The 25,133-nt window shown below is 42.1% G+C and overlaps 1 protein-coding gene across 1 annotated transcript in view; it reads right to left on the reverse strand.

The window, feature by feature from the left end:
- LOC126470164 (intermembrane lipid transfer protein VPS13A-like) overlaps positions 1-25,133 on the reverse strand; it is a 762,201-nt gene that overhangs the window by 528,952 nt on the left and 208,116 nt on the right. Inside the window, exons 16-19 of the mRNA XM_050097791.1 lie at positions 14,998-15,327; positions 2,641-2,773; positions 739-969; positions 427-569 (exon numbers count right to left, since the gene is read on the reverse strand). Coding sequence (XP_049953748.1) covers positions 427-569; positions 739-969; positions 2,641-2,773; positions 14,998-15,327 — 837 coding nt within the window. The remainder of the gene's footprint in view (positions 1-426; positions 570-738; positions 970-2,640; positions 2,774-14,997; positions 15,328-25,133) is intronic.

Below are 25,133 nucleotides of genomic sequence, written 5' to 3' on the forward strand. Positions count from 1 at the left end.
TGAACTACAAGGCATCAATCAGAAATTTATTTACTCTTTTTCCTCTCCAAGTTCTTTCAGAAACTGGGCATGTAAGTTTTGGCCTTGCCTGACCACTTTGCAGCCATCAAGGAATTTGCTGTGAAGCTGAAGAAATACATATCTTTAAACCTACTGACACTCTCCCAAAAGATTGATGTGGATTGTAATTATTCAGATGTTAAAACATCCATCAGCTTGTGCACTGAGTTGTATTCATGAGTTTATACAGGCAATACAAATGGTTCCCTTGGTAACTCTTATCTTTCTCTTCCCCCTTTCTCCCTAAGTTTTCTTTTTTTCCCCTCTCTCTATCTTCATACTTAAAACTTGTTTTAAAAGAAAAGTGACCTTACTGTATACATATGCAATGATAAAATATGTAAATAAAAGGTGTCTGTGTCTTACTTTTGATGAAGATACTGCAGGTACTTGTTCAGTGTCAAAAATGCCTCCCTATGGAACACTATATGCACAGATGAAAAATCCAATACAAGGGACTGCTCAACACTATGAAAATGTGATTTAAAATCAGGGCAATCAGAGCGAACCTAAAGAAAAGACAAATTGTAATAGCATAGTCTTAAACAGAGAAATGTTTATGTTAATTCAGAGTTAATTGAAAATATGATTTATATGTTGAAATGAAAGTTAGCTGCAGCAATACTTAACAAAAGCTTCATATGCCAATGAGTTACTAATATATATATACTAACCAACCTTTCTGTACAACAGTGTCACCATATCATCAGTGCCATGTGTAGATACAAGTTCTAAATATTTTCCTGTACAGCTAGTATGTATCTTGTCTATAAGCTGGATTCCACCAATCCCTGCTTGGATAGCAGGACCATATTCCATCAGTGCTGTGTCCCAGCAAACTTTGTTAATTCTTAACATTATATACGGTTTATCCATGTGATTGCTAGACCTTGCTAACTGGACTACAACCTGCATACAGAAGAAATGGGGTGTTGTGTTTAGCAGTTATCACTAACAGCACATTACTACAGACAGAAAAACAGTAAAGCTGAGTGCAAACTGGCACTAACTCAGGCATTAAATGACATTTTCTTCCAAAAATCATCTTAATTTTCATTTCACACACACACACACACACACACACACACACACACACACACACACATGCATACATGTGCACAAATTTTAGTAGCAACAGTAGTACAAGTAGCAGTAGTAGTAACAGCAGTGAAAGCAGTAGTACTCTGCTATTTTTGCCCTTTTATCAGTTACAGAAGAATTAATTCTTTCCCTAACAATAATAGAAAAGACCTGTAAATATGAGAGGCTAGCAAAAAATTAAAAAAAAGTAAGTAAAAACTGCGGTAACACTGCCGTGGGTGGAGCTTGCGTAGTACACATTTCTGCCACTAGGCATGTATAACACAACTATAATGGCATGTTTAAGTGAACAAAGTGCCGCTGTGAAATTTTGTTTTCTACTTGGTAAAAATGCTGCTGAAATGTTTTAATGTTGAAAACAGCTTACCAAGAAGACGCTGTGGGAAAAACTCAATTGTACAAGTGGTTTGCTCAATTTAAAAATGGCAAAATTTCAACTGATGACAAACCTTGTTCTGGACATCCCTCAACTGCCCAAATCGACGAAAATATTGAAAATATTCGAGTGCTTGTTCTCGCAAACCATTGACACAATTGATCAACTGTCAGAGATTACTGGGTTATCTTGGACCTCAGTTCAGTGAATTTTAATGGAACATTTGGAAATGAAAAGGATTGCTGCCAAGTTTGTTCCTCAGGTTCTGACTGAAAATCAAAAGGAGCATTGATTTGAAACATGTTGTGCTCGGAAACAACAGCTTGAAACTGATACAGATTTTCTGTCAAAGGCCATTACTGGTGATGAGTCATGGTGCTATGGTTATGACCCAGAAAAAAAGCAACAGTCAAGTCAATGGAAGACGTCATTGTCACCCCATTCAAGAAATGTCGTCAAGTCAAATCAAACATCAAAACAATGATGATTTGCTTTTTGATGCCAAGGTCATAGTTCATTCAGAGTTTGTTCTGCCCAGGACAGACCATCAATCAAACCTTTTATTTGGTAATTTTAAGAAGATTGTGCAACAGTGTTCTTCAAAAGAGACCTAATTTGTGGCAGACAGGAGACTGGTTCTTCCACCACGACAACACAACAGCACATACAGCCACCTCTGTTAGACAGTTTTTGGCTAAAAATGGTTTGGTTCCACTGCCCCACACACCAGACTCACCTGACCTGGATCCATGCAACTTTTTCTTACTTCTACACATGAAAAGGAGCATGAAAGAAACTGATTTGACAAAACTGAAGAAGTCAAGGAAAAAAACAAGGGAGGAGCTGTCAGCCTTTTCTAATGATAACTACAAAAACTGTTTCAAACAGTGGAAGCAATGGTGTGACAAATGTATTAGTTGTAATGGAGAATATTTTGAAGGGGGTAAGGTTGTTTTGTAAAAAATTTGAAAATATATAACTTTTAAGAAAAAATTCCATTTTTTTGGTATCCCCTCATACATATCAAGCAGGTATCCCCTCATACATATCAAGCAGGCAATGTTCTCTCTATTAAATTCCATACAAATAAAGGTATGACTTACTTCTCCAATGACAAATCTGAGCAACATTCTGATGACATTTCTTGGGGAAACATTGTCATCAAATCCAGGTAAGTCCACTGTACGAGCCCACAGTTCAAGTTCTTCATCACTGTGATCTGATGACATGTGACTCCTAAAATTTGATTTAACATTAGAAGATTTGTAGAAAGAAAATTCTTAATACATGATGATTAAGGAAAGAGCATTTGTATTACATAAATCACACTTTAATATAGGGGTATTGAAATAGAACCTTTTGAAGAATGAAAAATCAAATCAGAAATATGCGGGTGATTCAAATGAAAATCTTAAAAATGCTATAATATTTTAATTTAACAGTGAACAAAAAACTTACACATCATTATTTGACAAAATGTCTCTGATGTTGAATGCATGTATTCCACCACTTCGTAAGTGCATAGATACCATGTCAAAATAACTGTTTCAATTGTAAGTGTAGCCAGTCAGGCACTGTGGTTTTCACCTCTTCATCACTTCTGAAATGCCTGCCTCCCATTGCTTCTTTGAGTGCACTGAACAGATGAAAGTCATTAGGAGCAAGGTCTGGTGAATATGGAGGATGTATCAGACAAGAAAATTTAATTTTTTGCATAGTCTCAACTGTCTTACAGGCCAAATGGGGTTGGGTGTTCTCATGTTATAGTAATACTCCTGAAGTAAGAAATCCTCATTGTTTACTCCTGATTGAAGGGCAAAGTTGATTTTTCAGCATGTCTGAATAACAAGTACTGGTTGTCATCACTCCTCTGACCCAGAAGAGAATGAGGATGACTTTTTCAGCACACCATTGAGTGCAGAATTTTTTTGGTTTCAGCTATGAGATGTGGTGCCATTCCTAGCGTGATCTTTTCATTTCTGGTTGGTGATACTGGACACAAGTCTCATTGCTTGTAACAATTTTTCCCAGAAATGCATCACATTTGACATGGAAATGATGCAAAAGTTCTTCACAGGCATTGATGCTATGATCTTTCCATTCAGCAGTCAACTGACATGCTATCCGTCTTGTAAACATCTTATTAAAGTGCAATAAATTGTGAACAATATTCTGCACTGGATCACTACTAGTCCTGTGGCTACTTCGTTCACAGTCATGCATTTGTTCTCCTTCACAAGCACCACCACTAATGCAATATTCTCATCCATTACTACACAGTGAACCTGCCCTGGTCTTGGGACATCCTCCACAGAAGTTACACTGCTTTTAAACTTCCTGCATGATGCAGTCTGCAATGAATTTCAATTGGTCTGACTCCTTAACTATACAATAAACGCATCACAGATCGCCACTCAGTCACAGTGCATGTTGGCAGTGGGGTGGCCCTCTTGTTGTGGACACAGCTGCCTTCTCCTTCATTGTAGCATCACTCTGCCATCTGTCAGTGACTTTCTAAACCTCAAGGAACACTACTGCCACCTACCAAATCCATCACACAAGTTTTCAAAATTTTATGGAGCTCTCAAGTTTTCATTTGAATCATCCTTGTATATTTGGACTATAAACCAAACAATATGACAAAAGATCATCAACAAATTACCTCTGTAACTAAGATCAATTTCAAATGTACATTGTCTGAAAATTAAATTTGGCCATGTTACACACAAAAATTGTGAAATATTTATAAATCCTTATACCCATTATTTGCACAGCATAGGATGTAAAAAAATTAAAAATTAATATACAAACCAGTAAACCCAGTTACACCAGTATGCCCTTCCTTTTCATTTTCCTGAGATCTTTCATGTTAGATTTCCATTGATTAATACTAGCCCATCCCACCCTTTCTCCAATTCCAAGATAGTTCACAGTTCTTGTTATTGAAAATGAGATCTTTAATAATGACTTCCTTGTATAAATGTTTTACATTGTTGTTTGAGTTATACATAATGAGTTTTAACATTAATGAACACACAATTTTTTTGCCCTGCACAAGCAAATACATGTAAAAGCGAGGTTCTTTTGCTTCCCCAGGCTACCAGTTTTCAAATAGAAATTTGTCTATGGAATCAAAGAAGTTACCTAGGAGAAATACTATCATATTAGGTTTAAAACTTGCTTTTTTTGTCTGTCAGACATTTTATGTTACTGGGAAAATAAACAAAAGGTTTGTTGCACAAGTGTATAGGTACAAACAATTTCATCATTGATATATTGATATGTACCCACTTTAGAGTGTTAGTTGTTTTTTCTATGTACAACAGTCTTCCTGCAAAAAATGACACATAATTTACACTCTGATGTTTTCTGCACAGTCATAGCTGCATCATGACATGGACTATATCTGTCAGTATAGATTATCCATCCATATCATATCCATACGTCCACACTTCAATATCAAATCTGTTATCTTCTGCAAAATAACCATTGATGGCTTACTTGTGCATTGCATACATGGAGGTACTAACCAATCTGAAAACATACTGAAGGTACTAGCTATAATTATTAATCTGCAAACAAAGTTAATAGTGATGTAAGATTGTTCAGTAGACAGTCATCAGCCATCAATCAAAATATCTGCCCTAATATCCCCAACACACTGTGTGTATCGTAACACTGCAGTTAAAATGTCTCACTCCTTGAAGAGCACCGACAGGATGGCCACAGATGGACACCAAATATTATTCTTACTACTTGCTTTTGTGCAATCAATACTTTTTAAGTGGTGAGTTACCAAAGGAAATTATTCCATAAGACATAATTGAGTAGAAATATGCAAAATTTGTAAGGAGGCTGATTTGTTTCTTTTCAAGAATAGCAATTATACAAAGAGGAAAGTAGCTGAACGTAATTGTTTAAGAATCCCAGTGACATTCTTCTTACCACTTAAGTTTTCATCAGTATCTAATTTTTTACAGAACTGAATATAGAGAGTTTTATCAAATTTTAGGGAGAGTCTATTTTTAAGAACAACTTAATTAATCTCTGTGAGAAACATCATTAACAATCTCTTTTGTGTCTTTCTCTCTAATGAGATTTATTATAACACTACTACTGTCCACTAAAGGTACCACTTCTGCTTGTTGAATGTTAAGTGGAATACCATTCACATATATAAGGAATAGCAGTAGACCAAAAATTGAACCCAGTGAGACTTCCTTTGTGACTCCTTCACAGTCCCATGTTTCATTATATTATCTATATGTAGTTGATTAAAGTTCAATTACTTTCTAATGTATCAAGTCTTAAAACCAGTCCATTAGTCTTCTAAGGTATCAAGTTTTAAAACCCTTCCTGTTGCTAACATTTAATTATTGAATTCGCTGCCCTGTTGGGTTTCCCCTCTATACTGGCTTGCAGGTCACTTTTGTGCTTTACTCTTGTAGAGTCTTATTTTCTCCAACTACTTCCCCCCACCCCCAGCCTTCCCTCTTTTGCTGAACAGGGGAGCCCTACGTTTTGAAAGATAGTAAATTTGTCAACCTACTATCATCTGGTTTTTCTTGTTGTTGTTGTTATCAAATGTCCAGTGATTATCTTTGAAAACAAGCTATCAAAAATGGCAAAATTTTAATTGTTCTGATTATGATTGTGTAAAAGTGTTCATTTTTTACATTGTGTAAAGTTTATAGATGTAATAGTGAAGACAATTTGGCAAAAAATATATTTACGTTGTAGTTTCCTTTCTCACAGAAACTGTTGACTCCTATCACATAGAGAAAATCTCACTATGCATTACATAATATTGGTAGCAGACATGTGTTCTGTATGTAAACAGATCACATAGGTGTTGGAACATCTTTAATTTCAAGCAGTGTAATGTACTGGAATATGATGAATTGTGATTGTACCTCTACATTCATTCCCACCCACATGTTGAGTGACTTTATAAGCCTCAGGTCTCCTTAACTGGCTTGAGCACAAAACACTTCCCTAGATTCTTACAAGTCCAGACCCATCAATGGCTGAAGCCTGGAAGAGTTCCTGAGTCCCCTCACAGGATGGATGCTTCTGGATCTCCATTCTCCTCCCATGGAACATGAAGCACATACAGCATCACCATTCTGTATGAGTGAATCAGCGCAGGCTGAATCTGGGGTGGAGCTAGGGAGCCATAATAGAAAAGAAGGGGAACCAATTGGTGTCAGTGGCTACAACATGTGGTATGCTGCAACCAACTATCATTGTGACGTGGTGGTCAGTAGCCTCCCATATTGGGGAGTTCACTGTCGCTACCACCATGACCACTCTCACAACTCTCAGGTCTTAGGCTATGCCTGCCTTGTCCTCCCATCCCGAGAACTGAGGGAAATGAACACAAACGTCAATGACACAGTTACCAGACCTAACAAAATCTAAAGGGAAATCTCTGCTCCCACAAGTCTCCAAGCCTACACAAGATACTCCATATCCAGCTCCATCACCTGAAGAAATCTGTTAGTAGTCTGGCATTGTGACATTGCCCATCTCCTGGTTGGTTGCACCATATCAGCCTCCCCTGTACCAGCCGGGCAGGTACTTGCTCTAGATGCCAGTTAAATGGGGAACAGTTTAGTAACCCTGCTGGAATTGCAAATTGAACATATGCACATGTTGGTACTTGTAGTATTGCCCACATCTGGCAGGACTCCTGCAGCAGTAGCACCGTCAGTACCATAGGCTAGTCGTGATTTTCCTTAGTGGGCAAATAGAAAGCAGTCTGGCAGTGGACACTCTCTCTCAGTTGTTATTATCCCACTTCACTTCTACAACTGAAGTAAGACAACCACTACTCTTTACCTAGAGCAATTTACACTTGTTTTTCATATTGTTTCCACTCACAAATGTATGGTTTCCACCACCACCTTCCTTAATATCACACTTACAATATGAATGCATAGGTAATTGGTAGTGCATGAACTCATGTCAATTTTAGTCACAAATTATTACATATGAACTTCTGTCTGAATGTATGGCTTAAATTAATTTCCATCATGCACTATTATTGTTTGGTTTAGTAGACTAACAGACAATTTTAATATGGTGTCACAGAAATTTATTTGTGCTCAATAAACTTTGCTGAGCCTAAAGTGAAGATTACAACAGGTGAAATCCACAGCTGTAACATACAGAGTGACCCAAAACTCTGTTAACATTTGAAAATTTAATACTTCATTAAATAATGTAGACAGAGAGCTAAAAATTGACATAAATGCTTGAAATGACATGGAGTTTTATTGAAACAAAATATATGTAGTTGAAATGACAAGGAGTTTCATTGAAACAAAATATATGCACAAAATGACAAACAGGGGGCAATTTATATGATACAAAGCAATAATTAGCATAACAATTGTTTTTAACAAAGATGATGTTCTTTATAACAAATGATCAACATGTTGACTGTCATTCATTAACAATACCTGTATTTGACAGACAATTTTGTGAACAGCACTGTACAGCATAGCAATAGGTATCATGAGAAATTGCAATCACATATTGTCTTTTAGCATCCCTAATGAGGCCAGATGATCACTGTGGACTTGCAACTTCAAATAACATCAGAATCAATGACTGCACAGGGACCAGGGAGGCCAAGCATGATGGAAGTCATGGCTCAGTATGTGATCCTTACCAAATGATATGTGCAAGAGATCTTCTACACATGTAGCAATATGGGATGGATGACATCCTGCATAAAAGTTGCACCTTCCAGCAGGTGTTCATCAGCCAGGCTATGGATGATGTGATTCTATAACTTATCAGTAGACCTCACACCTGTCACATTGACAATTTGAAAAGCAGCACGCTGCATTTCCTTGAAGAAAAAGAGTCCAATTATGATTGGTGTTTTAAGTCTGCATCACACCTTGACTTTCTCAGCATGCAATGGGGTTTCTGTGATGGTACTATGATTTTCAATAGCTCAAATTTAGCAGTTTTGGGTGCTTATAGACTCTTTGGGTGTGAAATGGGCTTCATTGGTCCACAAGACATTAATCAACCAATTGTCATATTCTCCCAATTTTTGAAGTGCACACACCGGAAATACTCCCCATGCCATGACATCAGTGGCTGACAGTTCATGATGATGCTGGATTTTGTACATATAGAATTGAAGGATATGCGTTAGTTTTCTCCAAATATTAATGAGTGGAATGCCAGAGTGACAAGCAACTTAATAAGTGCCGACTTCACCATTCACCAATGAACCTGGTAAAGTCTCCATTTCCTAAACTGTCCCAGCAGCAGTAGCACAGTGTCTGGTCACCCACTATGGGGTTGATCATCTAAACAACCCATGGCCTTGAACTTCATAATCATTTTTCTTCACAGCTATGCTTGTCACACACTTTATCTATTCAAATTCCCTTCTTATAGTGAAAGACTCATAAACCTGCAATAGCAGATTCTCCATTCTGATAGTAAAGCTTCACTAACAGTGCCTAAAGTGGTAAAGTAAATGTGCAACGATTGCTGTCACATCTGAGTTCCTCTCTCACTACAGCTCATTTTATACGTGATTCCCACACAGTGTTACTGATGTTTTGGTGTCCAGAGATATATGTTGGCCAGTTCTTGCACCCATTTTTTGTTTCAATAAAACCCAATGTCATTTCAGAGATGTGAGTCGATTTTCACCTCTTTATCTAAATTTTTCCATGAGTTAGCACATTTTCAAATGTTGACGGACTTTTGGGTCAACCTATATTTAATAAAAGTAGCTGAGAGCAAATCTTGGACTTTCAAAAAATTGTGAAAAGAAAGAAGTAACTGCCACAGGAAAATGAGTAGAATTAAACAAGATTTGGTTTTCTATAGTTTAGGTGTAAGATGAGACTTTTCACGCTGATTTCTATTGAATAACAATATATTCTGCTCACTGATACTGTTTTCTGTTGTAATCATGACTGGAATGGTCACGGGGTTGCCAAGAACAAAACCGTGGTGGGACCAAATGGGAGTGGCCCGCGAACAAACAAAACAGAAAACGGGAAAGAACGGACACAAACAACGACTGACATCCAAGCAAGACCCTATGAACAACAGCACAAAAGAAGCAACAGGGTCACAAGCGCAAAACCTCACAAATCAACAACGTCAACTATTCCACGGAAACAAGCAAAGTAAATGCACTGTCTGTAGGTGAGATGTCGATAGACTCACGCGAATATCAGATTGCCTCACTGAGGGAGAGTCAGGTGCTTAAATACATGATAGGGTACATCGCTATTGGCTGCTGGGACCACGTGCTCCACCATGGTGCCTTCACATTATACACGGGCTTGGAGCGCGCGCAGCCACAGCTTACGGCTGGAGAGACCTGTAGTGCTAATCGAGGTCCATGCCATCTGGCGCAGATTAAAAACCTGTGGCATTCGATACCAGATCCCTCCCCCCTGAAACTTGTGCATAGGGGTGGAAACGCCTCACACAGTGCCATGGTGGTTGGAAGATGGTAGATGACATGGGCTCGTCAACCACCATTGGTGGGGAGGAAGGGATGTCTGTAGCGTCCATGACAGCTGATCCACCGGGCAGGCTGGCGGAGGGAGCCGCCGATTCACCTGGGGGCAGGGAGGGCTGGGGGCAGGCCCACGAGGAGGCAGCAACCGGGGGTAGTGGTGGCGACTTGAGGACCACATCTGTACCCGTAGGAGGTAGCGGAGGAGGATGAGGCAGCAGCGGGAGTCTCACAGGGGTACATGGGTGGAGCTGGTTATGATGGCGGCGCTCCAACCCTTTCGACGTCTGCACTGACATCACATTCTGCCCATGGGCTGTGACGACTGTGGCGGGTGTCCAACCAGCCTTGCTCCCATACACGTGGGCCTACAAGGCCGCGCCGCGGGTGTAACGCTGAGAAGGCTGGGAGTGGGGGCAGCAGGGGGACGGCATCAGCAAATGGAGCAGGGTCTGCGGCTGTCGCCCATCGAGGAGCTCCACTGGACTACGTCCATCAATTGGCATGGTGCAATAGGTGCTCAGAAACAGGGTGAGGGCCGACGTGGTTGGAGATGTTTCGACCGCCTTCATCAACTGTTGTTTAAATGTGTGGACAAGCCTCTCCGCTGCACCATTGGAGTAAAGGTGGAAAGGCAGGCTACAGATATGGTTGATACTATTGGTCTGACAGAAGTCATGGAAGTAGGATGCCATGAATTGGGGGCCATTATCGGAGACCAATGTGTGAGGCAGGCCCTCAGTGGTGAGAACCCGGGCCAGGGCCTTGGGTGTGGCCCCCGTGGTGGCAACACACAGGCCAGGGTGCAAACGACTGAGGGGGGCTGGCCTGGTAATGCGGACACACAGTGCACCTGCAGACCAGGCGGTCAATATCGCCATCCATTCCGGACGAATATACATGCTGGTGAGCCAAACCTTTCATGCAAGACATACCCCATTGCCTGTGGTGTAACAAACTGAGCACCTGATGCCGTAAATCTGGAGGGATGACCAACCGATGGGCATCTGACTCCGTGGTCAACAAAAGGACATCATCGACCATGGAGAGCAGGTGAGACAGGTGGTGCCAGGGGCTGAAGGCAATCCACATCGAATGAGTAATATAGGAGGGCCACCCATGGACCACATAGCGGAGAACCTGCCACAAGACAGGGTCTCGGCGTGTAGCCATAGCAATGTGGGCAGCCATAAGAGGCAGACCGTCCAGTGCATTCCAGTGGGTGGAATCAATGTGAAAGCAGAGGACCTCCTGTAGGTCAAACGCAGGATCGGGGCCTGCTGGGAGATGTGACAAAGCGTCCACATTAGCATGGTGGGCGCTGGGCTTATACCGGATGGTGTAAGCATAATTTTGTAAAAATAATGCCCAGCACTTAAGACGCTGAGCTGTCCACTCTGGAAGGTGAGAGTGGGGTCCAAAAAGCATAATTAAGGGTTTATGGTCTGTCAGGAGGGTGAACTTTCCACCAAAGAGAGAGGTGTGAAAGTTTTGTGCGGCGAACACTATTGCTAGGGTCTCCTTTTCAATCTGGAAGTAGTTTCGTTGTGCTGGGGTCAAGGTCTTAGATGCATAAGCGATGGGCTGTTCTGAGACATCGCCACTCCGATGTGCGAGGACGGCCCCAATGCCATATGATGATGCATCAGCCACCACAACCAAGGGGGAGGTCCGGAGAGAAGGAAGTAAGGCAAGGGGCGGACTTGAGCATTGCCTTTAAATGGAGAAAAGCCTGGTCACAAGCAGGAGTCCAATCAAAAGGCACCCCTTTGTGACGCAAGTGATTGAGGGGCTGAGCAACTGAGGCAGACTGGGGTAAGAACTTTAACTAATAAGTAACCTTGCCCAAAAACACCTGGAATTCAGGTAAGTCCTTAGGACAAGGAAGGGCCTCAATAGCCACGATATTACAACCCAAAGGGCGAATGCCATCTTTGCTAATCCAGTGGCCTAAGTATTCGACTTCTAGTTGATAAAAACACTTTTCCAGCCAACAGCATAAACCTCCAGATTGCAGAGTGCGAAATAAGGCGCTGAGGTTCCTGGCGGGATTGCCTGGTGACCAAGATGTCATCCAGATAATTCACACAGGCAGGGATAGGCTGCGAAAGCTGCTCCAGGAACCCCTGGAAAATGGGCGGTGCTGAAGAGACACCGAATAGAAGGTGCTTGTACTTGTACAATCTGAAAGGTGTATTGAAAACCAAGGTGTTCTGGGAATCGGCATCCAAGGGTAACTGGTGGTATGCCTCAGTCTGGTCGATCTTTGAGAAGTACTCTCCACCAGCAAGCTTGGTGAGAAGGTCTTCCTGTCAGGGAATGGAGTAAGTGTCTACGAGGGACTGAGCATTGACAGTAGTGCCAAAGTCCACACACAGCCAAAGTGACCCATTGGGTTTCTGTATGAGCATAAATGGAGTTGCCCCAGGCACTGTATGTCACAGGCTCCAGAACGCCAGCAGCCCAGAGCTGATCAAGTTCCTGCTTGACTGCCAACCGTAAGGCCACCAGAAGGGGTCGGGCCTGGAAAAAGCGAGGCTGTGCATCTGACTGAAGTCTGATGTGCGACTGAAAATCTGAAGCACATCCAAGATCAGTTGCAAACAAAGACACAAACGCTGAGCACAGAACGTCCAAGTCCTGAAAAGGAACAGCCGAAGGAATGACCTTAACTTAATTGGAAATTGAAAAGCCAAACAGTTGAAATGCATCCAGGCCAAAAATATTCGAAGCAGACGGATGGTCGATGACAAAGAGGGTAAGGAGCCAGGGAACACATTTGTATGTCACCTGGACGACGAACTGCCCACGAAGGGGGATGGAACCATCTCTGTAGGCAACCAAACGCCGAGAGGGAGGTGAGGAGAGCCCAGGCAGGTATATGTTGCCATATTAATCAGGAAGACGGTGACCCCAGTGTTGACCTGAAAACTGACATCATCAGTGAAAAGGCAGAGCATGAGGAAAAGCTTCCGTGCTGATGGGTCATCCAGTGGGACGACCAATAGAAGAGAATGTACGGTATCCTGAGGCCAAAGAGGGGCAGGACTGGAGCGATTTGAGTAACTACGACAAACTAATCAGATGTGGCCCTCCTTGTCATGTAGCGCACATGTTTTCCAGAGGTGGGGACAATCAGCTTGAGAATGTGCAGTAAAGCACTGTGGGCAAGATGGAAGTGGACCACACAACAACCAGCGATGAGGGGCGACGGGAGGCACCGATGCCATAGAGACATCGGACAAAGAGGAGTCCTGACAGTGCTGGCCTCTGTCGGCCAGGCCACATCGACATTGTGAGGGCGGAGCCAGCTGAGACGCATCAGTCGCCGCCACTTGCGGCTGGGCCATGAGAAGCTCGTTAGCCACATGAGCAATTTGAAGTGAGCGGGCAATGCAGAGAATCTCTTCCAAGCAGGGGTTATCGAGTTTCAGCACCGCAGTACAGACCTCAGGATCGGGTGCCAGCTGAACCACCACATCCCAGATCAGGGAGTCCACATACGAAGCCTTACACTGCTGTTTGGTGCACGTAAAATTGCATCGACAACTGAGACACTGCACGTCTGTAACCCAGGACTGATACAATTGACCAGGCTGTTTATGGTACTGGTGGAACTCTAGCCAAGAGGCGACCGCATGGTAGTGTTGGGAATAATAGTTTGTCAGCAAAAGGCATTTCTCCTGGAAAGAGAGAGCCACAGGATCGGACAATGGTGCCACCTTATGGAGAAAAAAGAACATGCCTGGGGAGGCCCGAGACAAAAACAACGACCGCTGCAAGGAGTCACTGGTGACTTGAAAAGCCGTGAAATATTGTTTCAACTGATGTAAGTATGTTTCCCAGTCTTGTTTAGTGTCATTAAATGGGGGGAATGACGGCAGACATGAGAAAGCATCAGACACCCAAGGACTCAGAAGCTGTTGTGGTAGTGTGTCCCGTGGATCAATTTTGTTCATTAGCAACCACAGCGACTGCTGTAAGATGTCTAACTGGAGCTGCTGCTGCTTCATGAGCTCCTACTGTTGCTCCAGAAGACAGATCAACTTCGTCTCCATGCTAACAACTACCACCGCTTACCTCGTTGCCAAAAATGTAACCATGACTGGAACGGTCGTGGGATTGCCAAGAACGAAAGCACGGCGGGACTGAATGGGAGCAGCCTGTGAACAAACAAAATGGACAACAGGAAAGGAGGGACACAAACAACGACCGATGACTGAGCAAAACCCTACAAACAACAATACGCAAAAAGCAATGGGGTCACAAGCAAAAAACCTCACGAATCAACAACGTCCACTCGTACACGGAAACAAGCAACGTAAATGTGTTGTCTGTAGGCAAGATGTCGATAGACTCACCCAAATATCAGACTACCTCACTGAGGGAGAGGCAGGCACTTAAATACATGATAGGGTACATCGCTATTGGCTGCTGGGACCACATGCTCCACCATGGTGCCCTCACATTATACACAGGCTCGGAGCCCGCGCAGCCATGGCTTATAGCATGGCAGCTGCAGAGACCTGTAGTGGTAATCGAGGTCCATGGTGTCTGGCGCGGATTAGAAACCCGTGGAGCTCGCTACCAGATTTTCCACAGTGCATTACCATTATCTCTTTAATCTTTTACTTTATCCTCTCACTGTTCAGTTTCCAAAGGAGATCTATCTATGATTCAAATAGGTCAACATCTGATATGATAATTCTGTCTTAGCACCTATTGCAATACATTTCTTGCGCGTACGGAAGTTCTGATGTTGTGTGAAATTTTCTAATAGTCCGAGGAGTCTACAATAAGGGTATTGTTTTATAATACACAATCTACCCTAAAACTAGTGCAATCGTGTTCAAATTACCTTTTAAGTTATAAAATAAGCCTTGTATAAATTTCTAATCAGTTTGTTTTGTAGAGCTGAAATAATCACTTAGAAAATATATTAAACGTGGCTTACCTGTCAACTTCTAACAACTCTGGTTTAGGAGCAGTTTTATCAGACATTTCTGGAATCTTCTTTTCATGTGATAATTCAGACAATACAATTACTTGTTTAATCCTCTGAAGCTGTTCTTTAGATGGTTCCTGATGGATCCTATCAGTATAAAAATATTTAGCTACAGAACTGTCATCAACAGTTTCTTTATCAATGCTCAGTTCCAATTCAGAAACCCTCAGTGTATTTGGAGAAGGCAAAGGCACATTATCCAGGAAATCCATAACCATTCCTAGCTTCCGATCTGACAGATTTAGTTTCAGACTTGCCAAAGATATATTCAACTTAAACCTGAAATTAGGAAAAGAAATGAGACTCTTTTATGACAGAAATTTTTCACTGCATTGTGTAATACACTGAAGTTTCAAAGAAATTGGTATAGGCATACATTTTCAAATACAGAGATATGAAAACAGGCAGAATACGGCACTGCGGTCAGCAATGCCTATATAACACAAGTGTCTGGCGCAGTTGTTAGATCAGTTACTGCTGCTACATTGGCAGGTTATCAAGATTAAATGAGTTTAAACATATTGTTACTGTCGGCACATGAGCGATGGGACAAAGCATCTCCAAGGGGATTTTCCGATATGACCATTTCATGACTGTACTGTGAATATCAGGAATCAGGTAAAACATCAAATCTCTGACATCACTGTGGCCGGAAGAAGATCCTGCTAGAATGGGACCAATGATGAATGAAGAGAATCATTTAATGTGACGGAAGTGCAATCCTTCTGCAAATTGCTCCATATTCCAATGCTGGGCCATCAACAAATGCCAGCGTATGAACCATTCAATAAAACATCATCAATATGGGCTCTTGGAGCAGAAGGCCCACTCGTGTACCCTTGATGACTGCATGACACAAAGCTTTACACCTTGCCTGGGCCCATCAACACTGACAGTGACTGGAAACATATTGCCTGGTTGGATGAGTCTCATTTCAAATTGTATCGAATGGATGGACATGTACAGGTATGGAGACAACCTCATGAATCCTTGGACCCTGCATGTCAGGAGGGTACTTTTCAAGCTGGTAGAGGCTCATAAATGGCGTGGGGCACATGCAGTTGAAGAGATATGGGAAACCTCACATAGCTAGATACAACTCTGACAGTTGACATGTACGTAAGCATCCTGTCTGATCACCTGCATCCATTCATGTTGATTGTGCATTGCAACAGACTTAGACAATTCCAGCAGGACAATGGAACACCCCACACATCCACAATTGCTACAGAGTAGCTCCAGGAATACTTTTCTGAGTCTAAACACTCCCGCTGGCCACCAAACTCCCCAGACATGAACATTATTGAGCATTCCTGGGATGCCTTGCAATATGCTATCCAGAAGAGATCTCCAATGCCTCGTACCTTACAGATTTATGGACAGCCCTGCAGGATTCATGGTGTCAATCCACTCCAGCACTGCTTCAGACATTAGTCGAGTCCATGCCATGCCATGTCCTACAAGATATTAGGCAGGTGTGCAAGTTTCTTTGGCTCTTCAGTGTATATGCTTATTATCACATGATAATCACAGCATACAAAAATATTATATTACTTCTGTCTTTAATTTTAATGTTTGATTAGCAAAAACTTTCTACATTACAGATCAGTTTCCTACAACAAACAATTAAAAGTAATACCTTAATTTTTAATAAGTTGAAAACACACACACACACACACACACACACACACACACACACACACACACACACACACACACACACAAACCATGCAGTATAGTCCACCAGTCCTACATAACGAATTATTGGGTTGAACACTACAGTAAAAGATTATATTACTTTTGTTACCAGTTACATGTGTCATTGCCATTATCATTATCCTTATTATCATAATTGTCATCATCTATTTGAAGTACTCCCATACTGTAACTAGACAAACTGATCACTACATCAGCAATATGGTCTTCCCGAACCTTTCATTCTTTGCAGTTATTACTGGGTGAGTTTTACTTGTAATGTAATCTATGGCACCAAAATTACATGCTGGTGCCATTTAAATTGGTATGTTTGTACACAACGTATCATTTCTTCTACATGTCACTGTTTTCATATATTTTCATTTCTCACTCTGTTCATCAAAGTAAGCAGCTTAGGGAACATAATAGTATCATCTGTGCACTGTTTATTTTGGTTTCATTATTTTGAGGATGACTCCAACATTTACTCCCATACAGAAGGGCCAGATTTGATGACACATGCTGCAAAACGATTTTTATTTTTTCCTCATTTGTTTATCAACATTTCTTTGAAATATTGAATGTAATTTATCATACTTTGTTAAATTCTTGTTTATATCTTCCTGGCTTCTAACTATCTAAATACACAAAATCAGTTACCTATTCCATTATTCTTTTATCGATTAAAATATTTATGAATGAAAAATGTTTTCCAGTTATAGCCTTTACCTTTATTTTAGTTTTCAAAATTTTGATGTTGCGCTTTAGAGAATATTTTGAAGTTTATGTGTGAATGTAGATTTTCCCCGATTATACTGCAGATGAAATCTTGGGTTTTCAACCAGGTGGATACAATGAAATTCCATGATGTTTTGATTGAATGTTGCTCTTATCATCTTCTGGCAAAGTGTGAAGATCATGTAGGTGGCACATATGTACAGGGCGATGTTTCCCACCATGTACAAATTCTACAGATTGGTCTATGGGAGGATATGGAACAAGAAAGGTCTAATTAACTTATGTCCAGAAATGGATTGTTTCCATGCTACAGACCATTTATTGAATTATAATTTGTCACAGAGACTGCAGTCCAATACGTGCTGTACCATGCAGCCACAGTTACAGTATGCATGGTTTCCTCCTACACAGTGGTACTGTTCCTCATATGTCATGCCCTAGCACCCTCTCCTCCCGTAGTAATTGGTAATGTTGTGTCCAATTCACTTCTCTTGCTGACCACCTTGTAATGCATGTGATACAGCATTGTACACAATGGTTCCATATTCAAATTGGTAGTTTGCCAACATGGCATTTACTAACAGAAAGGCAAATGGCAGTGGATGGTGAGCAGCAAGGTTGTATCAGGAGACCTATCCCCATTGACAAAAACCACAGCATTGAATGTTTGCAACCATGTTTCACATTTGTCTGAAGCAGGGTCATTTCGAGAAACAGGAAATCCTGGAGTATGTACCTGAAATGTTCAGACACCAGACTTGGAGGAACCTGTGATTATCACTGTGGAAGACGACTGCCATGTCAGTACCAGGCAGTTGGCCCACCAGCACAGGGTAAGCCAGACTACTATTATTATCACTTACAGCATGTGCAGGGCTTACTAGTTACAGACTCTGGTTTCTTCACCAGGCAACCACGATTCCAGGATTTTTGTCATCCATCCTATTCACAGATGAGGCCACCTTTACATGGACTGGTATCTCCAACTTTCATAACAGTCATCAGTGGGATAGTATGCAGAACCCCCATGGTACAGTGACAGCAAGACATCAGCATTGGTGCAGCCGGAATGTGTGGGCTGGAATAATTAGCGATCATATTTTGGGACGTCTTCCTTCCATGTCACCTAAGAGGCCGGAATTGTCAGCGTTTCTTGTGAGTGACTTTGCCTCCCCTGCTGGGAGAAGGGCCATTGATGATTGAAAGGATTATGTGGCTGCTACATGGTGGTGCTCCACCCCACTTTGTTGTTAACATTCAGATGCTTCTCAGTCATGTCTTCCCTGGTCAATGGATCAGACGAGGGGGTCCATTCACTGGATCTCAACCCATGTGATTTCTGCTAATGGGTCCATCTCAAAAGTATCATGTATGGAGAGCCCATTCCAGATGTGGAAACACTGGGGCAACATATTCATGCTGACTTCAACGCTGTTTAGATGCAGCCTGGCTGATGCGAATGTGTGAAGCAGAACATGCAATGGTGCATACACGCATGCATTGAGGCACGTGGAAACCATTTCCGACACAAACTGTAAGTGTGGTTGCATGCTACAGTGCATATTAGGCTGTAGTGTCTGTAACAATATATGACTGAATAAATGGTTTCTAGCATGGAAACACCGGCCACGGTGGCCGAGCGGTTCTAAGCGCTTCAGTCTGGAACCGCGCGACGGCTACGGTCGCAGGTTCGAATCCTGCCTCGGGCCTGGATGTGTGTGATGTCCTTAGGTTAGTTAGGTTTAAGTAGTTCTAAGTTATAGGGGACTGATGACCTCAGATGTTAAGTCCCACAGTGCTCAGAGCCATTTTGAGCATGGAAACCATGAATGTCTAGACACAAGTTCATTACAGCTTTTTCGTTTTGTATCCTCTCATCGATTAATCTCTAGAGTTTGTACATGGTGAAGAAAATCACCCTGTATATACATAAGCAGTGCTCACTTCCCCACATCCCTTCCCCCTGGCATGGTATTAAGCATCCTGTAGTGCTGCTATCACAGAAATCCATGCCAAACTTAGCGGGTCCTGTCATCCCTGTTGATGAGATTGTCATAGAGCCTTACCTCGCCAAATTCTTTAATAAAGCTCTCCCAGGAGCCACTAGCTCAGCACAACATTTCTGTTTTCTCAAATATGAACAGATGTCCTTTGTTGAAACTGTGTTCTGCCACTGCTGACTTACCTAATTTTTAAGTTTGTATACGATATTTGTAAAGCATCTTTGTTTTTAGCCATTAGTATCTCATCATCAGCAAATAATAATATTCACAACAAAGTACTTTTTTCATATTTACTCCAGGTGGGTTTGTTTCTGCCCACTCCTGGATCATTTAGTCCATACAGAGAATAAACATTGGTCTTCCATACTCCGACTCCTGATGACTGATGCTCATCCTGGTGGTGATATTCTTAGAACTTCTTTTGCCGCTACACTCTTTGTCACCTTTCCGCTTACTGCCTGTTGCCGGAGCTTCGAATTTACCCTGGGTGGCAGAATCCTTGTAGGGCTTCATTCAAAGGACGTGGACCGTATCTCTGATCTTTCATCATCTTGCATTGCAGTCAAAATCTTCAACTTCGCAAGTAACATCAGACAACTGTCTTACAACCTTATAAGATCCTAAGTAGCGCCTGAGGAGCTTCTCAGAGAGACCAACCTTCCAAACACGTGTGAAGATCCAGACGAGGTCACCAGGCTGTTAGACAGCAGGGCAGTGGCTCATGTCATACCTTTGGCAATCATTTTCTTGAGCCTGCAGCGTGCAGAGTCGAGCTAATTGCCAAGCTTTGTCAGCTCTGGTTAACACCTGGCTGATGTAGTCATTGTCCATGTCATCAGGAAGTAATGGAAACACAGTGTGCATCATCGTAGTCGCCTCACACCCATGCACCAGGAAAAATGGTGTAAATCCTGTGGCGTCTTGTTTGGCGGTGTTGTGGGCAAACATCACAAAAGGCAGCACCTCATCCCAGTTGCTCTGCTCAACACTGACTAACACTGATAGAATGTCAGCCAAGGTCTTATTAAGGCGTTCAGTAAGCCTGTTAGTTTGCAGATGGTAGGCAGTCTTCATGTGATGAGTAATGTTGCACTGATGGTTTATCTCTCAATTTAATACAATGTCTTTGATGATGAATTTGGCTACCTCGGATGCTTCAGCTGTTTTCACAGATTTTGTAATAGCATAGCGTGTCAGATAATCGGTGCAAACAATAATCCATCTAATGCCACTGGCAGACATTGGAAATTGTCCAAGGAGGTCAATCCTAACATGCTGGAAAGGCGTTTTGGCTGGTGGAATTGGTTTGAGTCAGCCAGGTGGTTTCTGAGGAACTGCCTTTGTCCTCTGGCACTCTCTATAGTGCGACACATAGTGACAGACACTCCTAAATAAACCTGGATGGAAAAATCTCTTGCGGATTCTATCATAAGTCTTAATAAATCCTAAATGTCCAGCCTCAGGTGTGTCATGGAATTTCTGTAGAACATCTAAGCACATCTGTTTAAGAATCACTGGTAGCCACCTCTTTCCAAATGGATCAAAGTTTTTCTTGCAAAGTAATCCATTAACTACCTGAAATTGTTCTTTCACATCCTCTGGCCAATTTACGGCAAGTGTAATTTGACATATCTTGGCATCCTCATTTTGCTCAGCGGAAAGATCCTGGAGTGCAGTGAGACAGTCACTATCTTCATCAAAGTCTTGATGGTCTTGCACAGGGTTTCTTGAAAGACAGTTGGCATCTTGGTGTCTTCTTCCACTTTTGTACACTATAGTAATGTCATACTCTTGAAGACATAGCGCCCACTTGGCGAGTCATCCTGTTGGAGCCTTAAGACCTGTCCAGCAACAAAGTGAATGATGGTCTGTAACAGCTGTGAATGGCCCAGATCACAGCATCTGTGTGTAGTTCTGTAAGTGCTCTCTCATCATACAGACCAAGTACAGGTTCAGGTGTCAGAGCTTTTTACAGCACATCGAAAGAATTTTGTTCAGCACCACCCCAGATAAATTTAGCATCAGCTTTTAATAACTCTTGGAGGGGCCTGGCTTTGATACAAAGTCTTTGATAAAACGACGGTAATAAGAACATAATCTGAGGAAGCTTCTTACATCTCTAATACTTTTAGGAATAGGGAATTCCATTATAGATCTCACTTTTCTGTTCTGGCTACACACCTTCGTTTGATACAAGGTGTCCAAGTATTTTGATTTCTTTTGCTCCAAAGAGACACTTTCTTGGATTAAGTTTCAGTCTGCCTTGTTGGAGACACTTAAGAATGGCCCTCAGTCTTTTTATATGTTCATCAAATGTCTCTGAGAACACTATAATGTCATCTAAATAACAAAGACACATCATCCACTTCAGGTGACAAGATTATCCATCATCCGTTCAAATGTCGCTGGTGGATTACGCAAACCGAACGGTATTACCTTAAACTCATACAGGCCCTTAGGTGTGATGAATGCAGTTTTCTCACGATCAGCCTCATCTACTTCGATTTGCCAGTATCCTGAGTACATGTCCATGGTTGAGAAAAACTTAGACCCCTTCAGACAATCTAGTGTATCATCAATTCATGGACGAGGGTAAATGTCCTTTTTAGTTATGTTATTAAGCTTTCTGTAACCTACACAAAAATGCCAACTGCCATTCTTCTTCCTGACAAGGACCACTGGTGACAACCATGGGCTCTGCGAAGGCTGAATGATGTCATTCTTCATCATTTTCTCTACCTCGCTGCGAATTATTCAATGTTCCATTGCTGACACACGGTATGCTCTCTGGCTTATTGGTGGACGGTCTCCAGTGCTAATCCGGTGCTTCACCATCGATTTGTCTAATTTGCTCTTCACCCGTAGACTGAAGCATTCAGAGAACTCTTGAAGACTGGCAGTTTCTCTGTTTCTATTATGCTCAGCTGTTCTTCAATTAACGGCTCAGTGTTTGCTACACACATGCATCTTGGTAGGATCTGTGGTTCTCGATGACAGTTAACTATCCACGGTTCACCGAATCCATTCTTAAACGAGACGACAGAGGCTGGGATGACCAAGTTATTCTTCAGTGGTATGCTTCTCTTACATTCCACTACAAGATCCATGGGTTGGCACATGGCATGACGCGTGACAGTTACCTTTCTAGTGCTGACTGCGGGAATGATCACTTCATCCAGCTCACAGTCTCCACACACCCGTATGTGCATCTTCCTGTCCACAGCATCTCATCTCGTCTAGCATAATCTTCGAGCAACCACAATCTATAATTGCCTGAGAAGCTTTCAAAAAGTCCCATCCGAGAATGACAACATGACTGCACTCTTGTAAGATGATTAATTCTATGGGCTGTGTATGGCCACTTATAATCACACGAATGGTACATCTTCCTGTAGGTTTTACATATTTCCCATTAGCCAAGCGGCTATCTTGCAGCGATGGTGACCTACGCCATCCTGCACACACATCTTCTTGTTCATCTTCGTCATCCTGGAGTTGGCATCAGCTAACATCAGTCTGCTGTCTTCTGGTGTGGGTGGCATTAAATATCTGCCACCTTTCTCAACAAGAGCACACCACATGTCCTGGTTGTCCGCAGTGGAAACATACTGGTTGGTTATAGTGGGTCTTCCAGACATCAGTCTTCCTTGGTGCCCAAACAGGTTCCTCATGAGGCATTCTAGGAACATAACTCCACCTGGGTCTCGACTTTTTCACCATTTTAAAGGGAAATGAAGGATGAGAGATTGGGTTCGATGTCTATTCCGCTTCCGTCCTTATGACCTCTTGAAACGTTTCAGTTTTTTGCTCACTGTGCATACCAGGTGCCTTTTGAACTTCCTCTCTCACTATCTGACAAAAAACACTTTTGAAATCAGTTGCATCCTCCATCACAGACATCGATACGATGCTTTGAAGCTGTTCAAACTTCTTGCGTGTAATTCGTTTTTGATGCATTGTCTTGAGATACCAGCACAATTTCATGAAGTCCTCTGCTGTCGACACCTCCTTCAGGAGTAGGGCTTGATACGTGTCCTCAGAAACACCCTTCATGAGATGTGCAATCTTATCTTCCTCCTTCATTCAAGGATCCACTATTTTACACAGCTCCAAGCCATCTTGAATGTAGGATGCTGTAGTTTCACCTGGTCACTGTGCCCTGCACTTTAATTTATCTTTAGCTTTGCACTTCTGTCGTTGTGTGTCACCGAAATACTTGTGCAGTTCCACCTGGAATACTTCCCAGCTTGTGAACTTCTCCTCGTGGTTCTCAACACGGTGTCATCCTATTTGTTAAGTTTGGCTATACGCTCATACACCTTCATCCACTTGTTTGGATCTTGGCCATAATTACCAGAGAACCTGGAAGGATGTCTCATGTGGTGGCACACAATTGCTGTCATCGTAATGTCCTCTTCTTCTGCAGTCTCCGGTAGATTGCGATCTGTTGAATATGGCTTGAACTAGGGTTTTTTTCCATGTAAATGGAGGCTCTGTCATGGCCTGATGGGAGCCATTGTGTTGTCGATAATGTGCACTATCACAAGTTCCAATACCCAGTGCCTCCACCAGAATAGTGTCACGTAGAAGAAGGTGTAATTAGAGGAATGACGAACACTAACTTCACTTAACGAAGGTTTATTCATCACTTGCACATACAGGAGCGTGGAGCGAACCGCCTCCAGCCAGCACGCATACATTATATATACAGCTACAGAACATTCCAGTACACTGATTCTTGACATTTGTGGATACTTCTGGAATGTACTCAAACCAAATATAGAAATTAAAATGGTACAGTCCAGGTGAGTTTTTGAGCTTCTGCCCCTCCATTCAACATTTAGAATCATAACCACTACACCACGGTACTACTCAGCTTCTTCTGCGACAATATTTTACAGGAACTTTTACAACAGGTATGTTTTGCAGAAATGAATTTTGCTACAGACAGATAAACATAAAGTCCTTTATTATTACTCTAGCATTCCATAAAAAGTATGAAGATAGATGCCAATTATTATCAAATGAAATCCTACTTACAAAGTTTACTGAAAGATTATTGAGTGATGGATCTAAGAATATGGTACAACCCATTACATGTCACTCACATAGGATTTACAAAGGCTGGATTATACTAATCAAAGCTCACACAGAGGCAATTAAGCAGTAATTCACCCCATATTCCACACACAAATGGGATGGTAAGAAAACCTAATAGGTGGTACAACAGAAAGCACCCTCTGCCTTGTGATTCACAGTGGTTTGGAGATTATGGATATTGATGCAGAAATGGATAAACTCAGTGATGAGGCAAGTCGTGGCTCGGACACTGGGGTGGGCGAGATTGTGCAAGGTGTCGAAAACCAGACGGCACAGTGTGGTGGGAGCAAAGGCTGCAGAATTCCGCAGGAAAGTCACACCACACTTCGTCCGAAATGCCAGGGAACTTAGCCTTGGTAACACGAGGAAGACTGACTGCGGGTCTGTGAGCAGACCCTGAGTGTCCTCGTCTGAAGCCTGTAGAGTGGTGAGGTCAGATCAATCGATGATACTTGAAATGGCATTGATCCGAGAGGAAATCTGCAGGGATGTTCTCTGTGCCTTTGATGTAGCATACATCTGTAGTAAATTGGGAGACCAGGTCGAAGT

The sequence above is a fragment of the Schistocerca serialis genome, chromosome 3 (genome assembly GCF_023864345.2).
Source record: "Schistocerca serialis cubense isolate TAMUIC-IGC-003099 chromosome 3, iqSchSeri2.2, whole genome shotgun sequence".
NCBI lineage: Eukaryota > Metazoa > Arthropoda > Insecta > Orthoptera > Acrididae > Schistocerca > Schistocerca serialis.